This window comes from Charadrius vociferus, unplaced genomic scaffold, assembly GCF_000708025.1.
Source record: "Charadrius vociferus isolate BGI_N301 unplaced genomic scaffold, ASM70802v2 scaffold773, whole genome shotgun sequence".
Lineage (NCBI taxonomy): Eukaryota > Metazoa > Chordata > Aves > Charadriiformes > Charadriidae > Charadrius > Charadrius vociferus.
The window spans coordinates 223,196-233,156 of record NW_009647799.1 but is presented as its reverse complement, the minus strand read 5'-3'; the positions used below and the strand labels follow the sequence as shown (position 1 = coordinate 233,156).

The following is a 9,961-nucleotide window of genomic DNA, read 5'->3' as shown; positions in this document are numbered from 1 at the left end:
CCTGCTCCCCCCCCAGCCTCCACGGCCCCCCCAGCTCCGTCCGCCGGCTAAGGTGACCTTTGCGAGGGAAGCAGCTTCCCCCAAAGTCCCCGGCAAGGCTCCCCCCGCTCCCCCCCGCCGCCGCCACCCGGCTCAAAGGTGTGGAAATCAGAGGAGTGCTGTGAAACCCTCCCTGCTCCCAGGCAGCGAATGCACCCAGCCAGCTCCCCACTCCCTGTCATTCATTCCCCTTCGGTTATATATATTGTTCTGCCTCTTTCTCAGCTGTAAAGAGATTTAGTTGGATTTGCTGCTTCCTTTTTTTTTTTTTGGTTTTGTTTTTTTGTTTTTTTTTAAATACCTGATGAGTATGGAGACCCCAACGTCCTCGCAGTTTGCATATACTCTGCTCCATGTCTCTTGAATAACCTTTTTTTCTGCGTCTGAAATCTCTTCACTTCTTTCCCATCTCTCAATCTCCATTTCTCCCTGGACTTTCTCCATGAAAAACAGCCGGCACGATCCTCCGGGAAGCCAGGAGGAGATAAAGAGAGATGTGTGTGAGCGGGTATATCCTGCGAGAAGAGACAAGGTGTTTGCTCAGCGGCCGTGCGGGTGCTGGCGGCTCTGCCGACGTGTGGATGTATATGTGTGTGTGCGAGCGCGGCTGCCTGTCGGCGTGTTTATATATGTAATTTAAAAAAATATCCCGGAGGTATGATGCATGCGATTAGATTTCAGATCTCCTAGTGCTGTCCATGGCTGTAGTTAGCTTCAGCTCGGCTCGGATGCGTGTGGCTGACTGATGGGGAACTGCCTAAAAGTAAAATATTCAAAGGCATTGCGAGACCAGCCTCTTCACCAATGTGTGAACGTGAGCTCACTTTCTCCCTCTCTCCTCCTCTCTCCCACTCCTCCCTCCTTCCCTTTTTTTTTTTCCTCCCCGAAAGGGAGGGATGAGGGAGATGTTCTGGGCAACATCAGGACGGTGCTGAGGGGGGGTGGGGGAAGGTAGGGCTGGAAGTTGGTTGTGGGTTTGTTTTTTTTTTTTCAGCCCTTGTAAACAGCTCAGAGGAGATTCAGAATCCAAAGTGCTGAGTTAAAGTTATCCCAACCGCTGGCTGCGCTGAGCTCTGCCTCGGCTCTGCCCTTCGCACTCCCTTATTTTGCAGGCGGTTGTCTTTCGAAGGACAGACCCTCGCTTGCCTCTGATCCGGGGGCTGCACGCAGAGCCGGGAGCGCGAGGTACCCCCACCCACCAGCATCCCTCTGCCACCCAAAAGACATCCCGGTCTGTCCCACGGGGTCTTTTTTAATGATGAGAATTTGTTCTCCCTTCTCGTGGCAGGACCCAATTGTGAAGCGATCCGGAGTTAAGGCACTCGTGAAACGAATATATTATTGTTGTTCTGCGATCGCACCGCTCCTGGCAGCATCTTGGCAGGGACGAGGAGTGCGGAAACACCTTCACGCCAGGCTCGCCGCTGCCTTCGTGTGTGTGTGTGTGTGTGCTTTTGGGCTGGTTTTTTTTTTGTTTTTTTTTTTTTTTACCCAAATGCCATTTTCAGCTCCCTGACAAGCCGGCATATTAAACCCGCAGCACAGTCCATTTGCACAGAGAGAAGGAAAATACTACAGAGACTTGTAATAACCAACAATCCCCCAGAGGGGGATGAGAGACAAGAGAAGCAGCCTGGTGTGCACAGCCGCCTCCCGCACCCTGGCAGGGCAGACAGACAGACAGACGGACAGACGGGCTGGAGGTGCAGCTCTGACACCCCGGGCAGGCAGGGACTGGGGGGTGGCTGAACCCCTTTTTGGGGCTGGAGCTTTGTTATTGCAGATCTGTGGAGGCAAAAAGCTGTATTTCTCCTCAAAACCAGCCTGGGTTAAGAGCAGCCAGACTGGCGGTGCCAGCAAAATTGCTCTTGCAGATTTAACGAGAGCTGGTGGAGAAGATGCTGCCCACAGGTCCCCCACTGTAGATCTCCCACCGAATTTGTGCTGGGACAGACCGGGAGCCCCACACATCCGTGAACCCCTCGGTTTGGGGACACAAAGCTCAGCTCACCCAGGAGCTGCCGAACCTACCAGTGTGCCAACACAGCAGCGTGGCCAACCCTACCCAGCTGGAGGTCGGGCATCATTCAGGTCTCCAACAACACCACCGTCAGCTTCCAAATCATCAGATTTTCACCAGCCAGCTTAAAGTTTGGAATTTTCCTTCTGTCCGTTATCCACCGGGATGAGCACCCGTGAGCCCAAGCTCAAATATTAACTACAATGTCCCCAGGTGGCCACCACGCAGCAGAGAAAGCCCTCTGTTCCCAGGATGGCATGGCCGAGCTTACTGCCCTCCCTTAAAAATGCAGAAGAAGAAGCGCTGCGCTTAGACCCGGCTTAAAACCAGAGCAAAACTGCAATGCAGCACTAGCGCTTTCAAAAAGGGGAAAAACCTTCAAATATGAAGGCTTGGGCGATAATCTTGGTGGAGCATTGGTTAAGTTATCGCTTAAGGGCTCTTTGAAGCTTTCGTACCTTGTGCCAGAGTCAATACGGGGCTCCCAGCCCGGTACCCAGTTACACGGTGAGCCTGGCTGCAGCGGGCGCTTCGCCTCGCTCCCTGGCACCGGGAGTCACAGGGTCTTGGCTCAAGAGTCTCCGCTTAGAAATATTAGAAAATATTAGAAAAGTAAGGGAGAAATCCCCCGGCCTTTTCAAGGATTCTGCCCCCCCCCTCCTTTGGGGACATCACATCTGGCGCTGGCAGGAGCCCAGCCCCGTTCCCACGTGCCATCCCGCTCCGCAAACAGGAGACGGTGAGCGAAGCGCCAGAGATGCTCTGCTGCCTCAAAATCCCAAATGAACCCCAAAAGCCCTGAACTTCTGCATCTTGTCCCAGATGTGGGACATAAATCAGGGGCAGGAGCGCAGCCACACGCTGTCACGCGCCAGCCGCCCGTTTCCATGGTTTCCCGTGACTATTGCTCTCGAGGGCTCGGGGTTAGGAGGCGACTGGTTCCAGAAGGAGAAAGATGCTGCGTTGACACCATTGCTGCAAAATCCCGGCTGGGGACCGCACTGGCAGGCAGGCAGCATTGCCCTGCCAGCCTGTCCGACCCCATAGTGACGCTGGTGACACTCCGGTCCCTTTGGTGCGAGGTGCTGTGGTGAGGGAGGTGGCAGCCCTTGAGGACCAGGATGGCATTAGCTCGCCCGGCCCAGCCCAAGCTGCCTGCTGTCCCAGAGGGGAGCTCAGCACCGTGCCCACTGCCGTGGCAGAGTGGCCCAGGGCCATGGGGCTCAGGGATGGGGGCAGAGGACACGGTCCCCATGGCCAGCAGGGAGGCTGAGATGGGATCAGCCTGGGTAATCCGTACGGAAGAAATCACTCCATCTCTCTCAGTTCCCGATTCATTTCAACACCCTGATCCCTCTCCCCTCTCCAGTTGAGCATCTCCTGCTTTCCACCTCCTTCCCACGGACCTGTCCCCATGACAGGGTGGCAGCACGGTGCCAGTCGTGCCAGTGGGGCCCGTCCCTGCTTGAGCTTGAGCCCTCTCCTCCCACAGCTTCTGCACGGCAGGGAGGGATCAAGTGCCTCTTCAAGCCATCCTCCCTTTGCAGGGCCACAGGGGGTGAGGATGGGTTTCCAGGATCCCAGAGCCTCTTCTTGTGGCACGCCGTGCTCCTGCGGGGTCTGCATCCCACTGCCGACGGCTTCTCCCACTCCCCCCGTGCCCTCCCACATCGCCTCTCCTCCTCCCCGCGCGCTGGGTGCAATGACAAATGTACTTGGCTCCCGATCCTCGAGTGGGAGGTGAAGGCAAAAAAACCCGAGACTTCAGCTCTACGGCGTGTGGGATGTGGATGATGGCAGATCCCCACCCTTGACTCCTCCACTGTCTCTGGGGCGAAGGTGGAAACCCCAAATCCAGAGCCCTGGGGCTGAGCCCACCTTCCCTCACCCGTGGGGGCAGCCTCGTTATTCGGTTCCTGGAGTAAAGCCGGTGACTTCTTGCGTCCCCTGCAAAACCAGCTCCCTGGGACCTTCTGACAAACACCATTAGTTGGGGTGGCCCGAGGAAGACCTCCCTCCGGGAGCTTTGGGAAGGAGCGGCAGGAGCTGCCCCAAGCCCTCGGTGTTGGTGTGGCACTGGGAGTGCAGCAAGGACCTCTCCTCCAGAGCCTCGAGACACCGACCTGACCAGAAAAGGAGCAGTCCTGGGATTTTAAGAGAAATAAGGCTGAAGGCCTCGGTGGGGTAAAGCGTCCAGAAGAGCAGCCCTGACTCTGCCCCTGTTCCCACTGAGCTGGACGGGGCGGGAGGTGGAAGATGCCGATAGGGCTCGTTGTCATTTTTGCCCCCATCGGTGTGGCCGAGGGCTATCGCAGGACACGCGTGCGTGCCAGGTTGGTTGTTCCTTCTCCGTCCTCCTCCCAGAGCCGCTCCGGGCTCCTGCGCTATCTCACCCGGAGATGTTGGACTTGTCACCCCGAACGCTGCTGAATGGAAGCCCCCGGTTGCCAGCCCGGCTCAACCAGCATTGCTCCCAGCGTGCAGTGCCTCTCTCTCCCCCCCCCCTTCCGAATCCAGCCCTGCTGCCAACTGCAAAGTCCTGGCCTGAAAAGGAATAACAAGACTTTAGAAAAACGGCTTTGCAGTGCCTGCTACCCGGGGAGGGGAGGATTTAGCCTAAAGCCTGTATAAATGCTTTGTACTTATTGCAGGTTTCCTTCCCCCGGCTTCTCTGATCCCAGGAGACCCGTGCGCAATCCCGATGCTCCAGCTCTGCATCGGCAGCGCCGGTGGCCTGACAGCCGTCACTGCGGGAACAGGCTGGAGGACAACGTGTCAGAGGGCTAAAAGGGGGGCTACAGCCAATAGGACCCCCCCCTCCCTCTACCAGATCCAGCTGGGGTTGCATCACTGCCTGCGTCTCCATCGTGTGGGGGCGGTGAGCCCACGTAGGACATCGTGGGACCCCCCAATTTAATCATGCCGCCGTTGTCCACATCGCTGGGACGCTCAGTTGCTAATTTACTCGTAAAGACCAGTAGTATTGAGAGATTGGCGTTCCCCCAGCTCCATATCCTCAACACGGCTGGGAAGAGCTGGGCCAGGGAGGGGACAGCGCGGGGAGCCACTGTCCCCCCGTCCCGGACCCGGGCAGCCGCGGGGAAGTGAAACCCGTGCTGCGTGTGCAGCGCAGAGCTGGGGGCAGACATTCCTCCTCTGATTGAAACCAGACCTCAGGCGGTGCTGCCGGAGCTGGTGGGGAATGTGCTTAAACCAAAGCAGCCCAGGCTCTCCTTCTGACATGGAAAAAGGTTTCGTCTGTGCTGGCGTCGAAGTCCAACGCATGCAGCCTAACGCAGAGACCGAGGTCTGCGATGCCACCAGAGCAAACCCCCCAGTGGGACCCAGCCCCCAGCTCCCAGAGGGGATCCCAACCCCTGGGGCCACCCCAACCTCTATCTCGGGAGCAGGATGGTGCGGGACATCGCCCTGGGGACTGGGACAGCAGCAGTGCCGGGGTGATGATGCCCGGGAAGGCAGCACAGGGTGAAGACACCCAGGCAGGACCCTCGGCAGCAGCGGGCGGGTGGGTGAGACGGGGACAGCGCAGCCTCCCCGTGACCTTCCCGAACTTTGTGTCGGCTTTCCACCTCCCTCCTACAAAAATCCCGACCAACCCACACAATCTGAAAAAAAAACCAAAACAACAAATCAACCCCAAGGATTGGGAAATCCAGGGGAACAAAAGGAAGCGGAGAGGCGCTGGGAGCAGGGCTGGGTGCTGCCCGGCGCTCGCAGGCAGGGCAGGGCGAGATGCTGCTGAGGCAGCCCTGGAGAGTGCTTCCCACCCGCACCGACCTGGTCCCGGCCTGGGAAGTGTTGCAAAAACCCCCACCCCGGGATTTGAGGAAACTGAAACCTTGTGATGCAACTGGGAGGGATGAAGCAAGAGGCGCTTGCTCAAGAAGCAGGTGACGGATCCAGCACCGTGGGGCTGCACGGGCCAGGCATCAGCCAGCTGCTAAACTTCCTCGGACCCTGAGCAGCCTCCGGTGTCACCACCTTCCCCTTCGCCCTCCGTGCTGAGCTCTCCCACCGGCAGGAACCGGCCGCCCCCCCGAGAGCACAGCCCCTGTCACGGCCGGACCCGTCAGCGGTAAGCGAGGCTGACAGGGTTATTGGAAAACAAGTCGACACTTCCAAACAGATTCTCTTTGCTGCTCTTTTCCTTCCTGAAGCTGGTCTGAGCGTGGCAAGGGTTGCTCAGGAAAGCCAGCAAGCTAATATATTCATGTCATCTTGCATTTGGTGCCAGGACATGAAGTAAACACCGTCAGGGACCTCGCTCCGGTTCAAAGACAAGCCCTGTTTCTTATTCCGATCACATTATCCATGCTCCCCGTACAGCTTCATTGATTCATATCTTAAAAAGAAAAGCCTTCAAAAGCCATTAAGTCTGCCTTGCCGTTCCAGCCCTGCTCTCAAGGGCCAGGGCAAGAAGCATTAACTAATCTGCTCACATTACCTTGCCTTTGAACCAAGCATCTCTCAGCGTCAATCAAGACTGTTTGGAAGTGATACGCTCCTGCACAGGGCGAGTTTTGGCTGGTGAGGTGACCCAATGTCAAGCGAGCGGAGGGACCAGCGCTTAGGCATTGGCCCCGGCACCGCGTTCCCTTTCGCACCGGGGGAGCACCCAGGGCTGGTGCCCATGGAGACACGGTGGAGGGACCCGAGTTATGGTCCTTTGTCAGGTTATGGAGGACCGTACGGTTATAAGAAAGCCCTTTCTCAAGACCTCAGACAGCATCTGGGGCACGAGAGCAAAGACCTTCCCGGTGTCAGCCCGGCTGGGTCTCAGCGAGGGGAAAAAGCTCTGCAAGCAGCGACGTCCTCCCAGGGATTACGAAAGCTACGCTGCCTATTGCCAGGGAAAAGAAGGTCCTTCCAGCCTCTTGGGCTCCAGCTCAGCCAGCAGCCGCTGTTTATTTGGCTTCAATGGCTTCACAGCATACCAAAACATGCTCCTGGGAGCCCAGCGTGCTCCAGCGTGGCTGGCCGGGACGTCGGGCTCGGCCGCCCCACGCGCTCCCCGGTGCCTTGCGTAAGGCAGCTCCGCACCCGCTGGCCTGACTTCCACTCGGGAAGAAATTATTCACTCTCGTTTCCATCTGGCAGCAGGAGATGCTTGGGATGTTTCTTCCACCGCTCTCCTGAAGGCTTCCCATCCCGCTGGTGCCAGCAGCGAGGCCGGATCTGTCCCCTCTGCCCCCAGCCGGCCCCAAGTTCAGGGATGGGGACGGTCTACTGGACGAGTTTAGAGGGATTTGGTTTTACTGACATTTCAAGTGCTGCTCATGACTGTTGTTTTTAGGGTTTGGAGCATTTTAAGAGGACGTGTCCACTAAGAGGGGATTAACCACAGCCATTCCAGGCCCCGTGGCTGGGCTTGGGGGCCACCTCTGGCCCCAGCTGGCCGGGGATGGAAAGCCAGGCTTCCTGGAAAGCTCAGCTTTGCTTTCTCTTTCAGACCCAACCAGTCATCAAGCCTGGACCGACATAGGTTGCTTGGATTCGGATCTGATTTCAAAATACTTTTGCAGGGGGAAGCTGGTTCCCAGCTGTGTTACGGGAATGCCCAACTTGGGGCTTTCCTCGGCTGCTCTGATGCAGCCTGCATCCATCCCACGTCAGCCCCGTGGCAGCCCCAGGGCCAAACCAGAGCTGGGGCATGGCATAAGAGAGAGAAACCCACAGGGCTGCGTGCAGCCCCCTGGACACGGCCCCGAAGGGAGACACATCCCGACTTTGGTGAGCACCAGTGTTAGACCCCTGAGGGTCTCCAGAGCTCAGAGCCTGCTGCCGCGGTGTCGATGTGGGGCAGCGGAGAGCATTCACCTGAGGTCCCTCATGGCAAAACCCCACGTCGGGGCAAAACCCCACGGGAGCACTGACCCATGGATGCCCGGGAAGCCAGTGCCTGCTGCTCTCTGCATGCTCCAGGGCTCTTCCCTGGGTCTGGACCTTCATGTGCCGTTAAACCCTACGTGTGTGTGTTATCCCAGATGTGCATATGTGCGCACACACGGCTGTGTTCCCCTCTCCCGTTCTCTTTCAGAGGTTTCTTTCCTATTTGTCCTCTTACCTAAACCTACAAAGTCACTCGGCTCCAGAAGACGTGTTTTGCATTGCAAAGGGCTGAGCTGGGACAAGGTGTGTGAAGGCACTTCACTGGGGACACCTAAGGAGCTTATAGGAAAGGGAAAGGCTTCCCCGGTGAGAAACTGGAACGGGGCCCAGAGGTTTTGGGGGGAGACCGTGGGGCCAGAGCTGTGCCGTGGGGAGAGGTGTGCGTGCCGCTGAGCGATGGGAGAGCAGGGAGGAGGAGGCAAACCCAGCCCGGGCGAGGGAAGGATGCAGACAAGGTCTCGGGATCAGCTGGCTGAGACACGTCCATGGAGAATTACAGGCAGGTCTGAGCCTGTCAGATTACCGGAGTCGGGAAGGGGGGAGCGGGTTGAGGCTGGTCTGGCAGGAGGAGGGATACGGGAGCTGGAGGGAAAAGGAGGAGCGGGAGGAAAGTGGGGAGAGAGGGGATGGAGGCACGAGGGAAAGGGGGAAGCAGAGGGGAGCACCCAGCCCTGGTGGTGATGGCGCTGGTGGGAGCAGGAAGATGGGCTGGGGGAGCCATGAAGTGAATGGGGTGGGAATGGACTTGGTCCATCACACGTCACCCCCAGCGCCTGCCTGGCCGAGGTGTGGGGCTGAGGGCCAGCCAGGGTGGGAGCACTGCACGCCAAAACCCAATTAAGTGCTTAAGGGGTCAGGGACCAGTCACTTGGCTCCCTCCTGTCCGAAGGTCAGAGGAGAGCGTCCTCATTTGTCGCCTCTTAATTACATCTGATCCTGCCCTAATTCCTCCTAAAGCCAGCCCTGAGAGCCTTCAGGTGGCTTCTGGGCAGAGCTGCCCGCCAGCTGGGTGACGGGCCAGCCGGGCACGGGTGACAGCCCCGGGCTGAGTGGTGCCTCCGGGAGGGACACGAGGGGCCAGCGGCGCTGCGTGGTGATGGAGGAAGCGCCATGTGCACCACCATCCTGCTCCTCGGCACGCTGGTCATGATGCTGCGGCGCCGCTTCTTCAACAAAGTCGAACCGTATGTCCTCTCCCATCCCCTTCCCGTCCCCTCGGGGCCCCGGGGATGGGGATGGGAGGGTGAGGGGTGGTCCTGGGGTGGAGGATCTTGCTGCTCAGCTGAAGACCCATCCTTGGAGATATGCCTTCTAATTTCGGTCCTCTGGGTGACACCGGTAGACATTCCCTTGTGCTGGGCAGAGGGGAGCCTTCTGTAATGTGCTGTCACCTCCTCCCGTTGCACCAGTTCAAAGAAGGAGGAGGTCCCTTGTCTTCCCGGTGCAAAGGGACAGGGTTGAACTCCTGGGATGCTTTTACACGCACCAATCAAGGTGTTTCCCAAATGGAGCAGTCCAGCATCCTGCTATCCATCCAGGCGAGCAGCCTGGACGCCTGTTTGTCTTCATGCCTCAGGTGGGGAGGAGACTGAGCGGTGCTTTTGGCCGTGGGGACATCACCAGGCTGCCAATGAGACCCAGCAGTGCCCAGCTGGCAAACCTTCCCCTGGTGCAAAATAGCCCCGGGGAGGTCCCGCTCCATCCCTGGGGTGCTGAGAGGTTGGATGAGGGTCTGGGTACGGAGGATGCTTGAGAGCATCGGCTAAACGCTGGTTTTGGGAAGAGCCGGCAGCCACCACCCTGCAGCCGTGGCCCTGTTGCGCTCTGCTCCGTGCCCACGCACACACTCGCACACGTCCTGCCTCCGAGGTGACGGCAGAGAGCAGATGGGAAGGGACTTGCTGCGGTCCCGCAGCAAGGCAATGACAACGTGCGACGGGAGCGCAGGGTCAGCTCCCGCTTGGTGCATCCCCGCCGTGCCACGGGCACGGT

The 9,961-nt window shown here is 58.4% G+C and overlaps 2 protein-coding genes across 2 annotated transcripts in view; one reads left to right on the top strand and one right to left on the bottom strand.

The window, feature by feature from the left end:
- CYGB (cytoglobin) overlaps positions 1–505 on the bottom strand; it is a 12,159-nt gene extending 11,654 nt beyond the window's left edge. The window contains exon 1 of the mRNA XM_009882405.1: positions 341–505. Coding sequence (XP_009880707.1) covers positions 341–483 — 143 coding nt within the window. The 5' untranslated portion in view covers positions 484–505. The remainder of the gene's footprint in view (positions 1–340) is intronic.
- Positions 506–9,079: 8,574 nt separating this feature from the next.
- PRCD (progressive rod-cone degeneration) overlaps positions 9,080–9,961 on the top strand; it is a 32,570-nt gene continuing 31,688 nt past the window's right edge. Inside the window, exon 1 of the mRNA XM_009882413.1 lies at positions 9,080–9,153. Coding sequence (XP_009880715.1) covers positions 9,080–9,153 — 74 coding nt within the window. The remainder of the gene's footprint in view (positions 9,154–9,961) is intronic.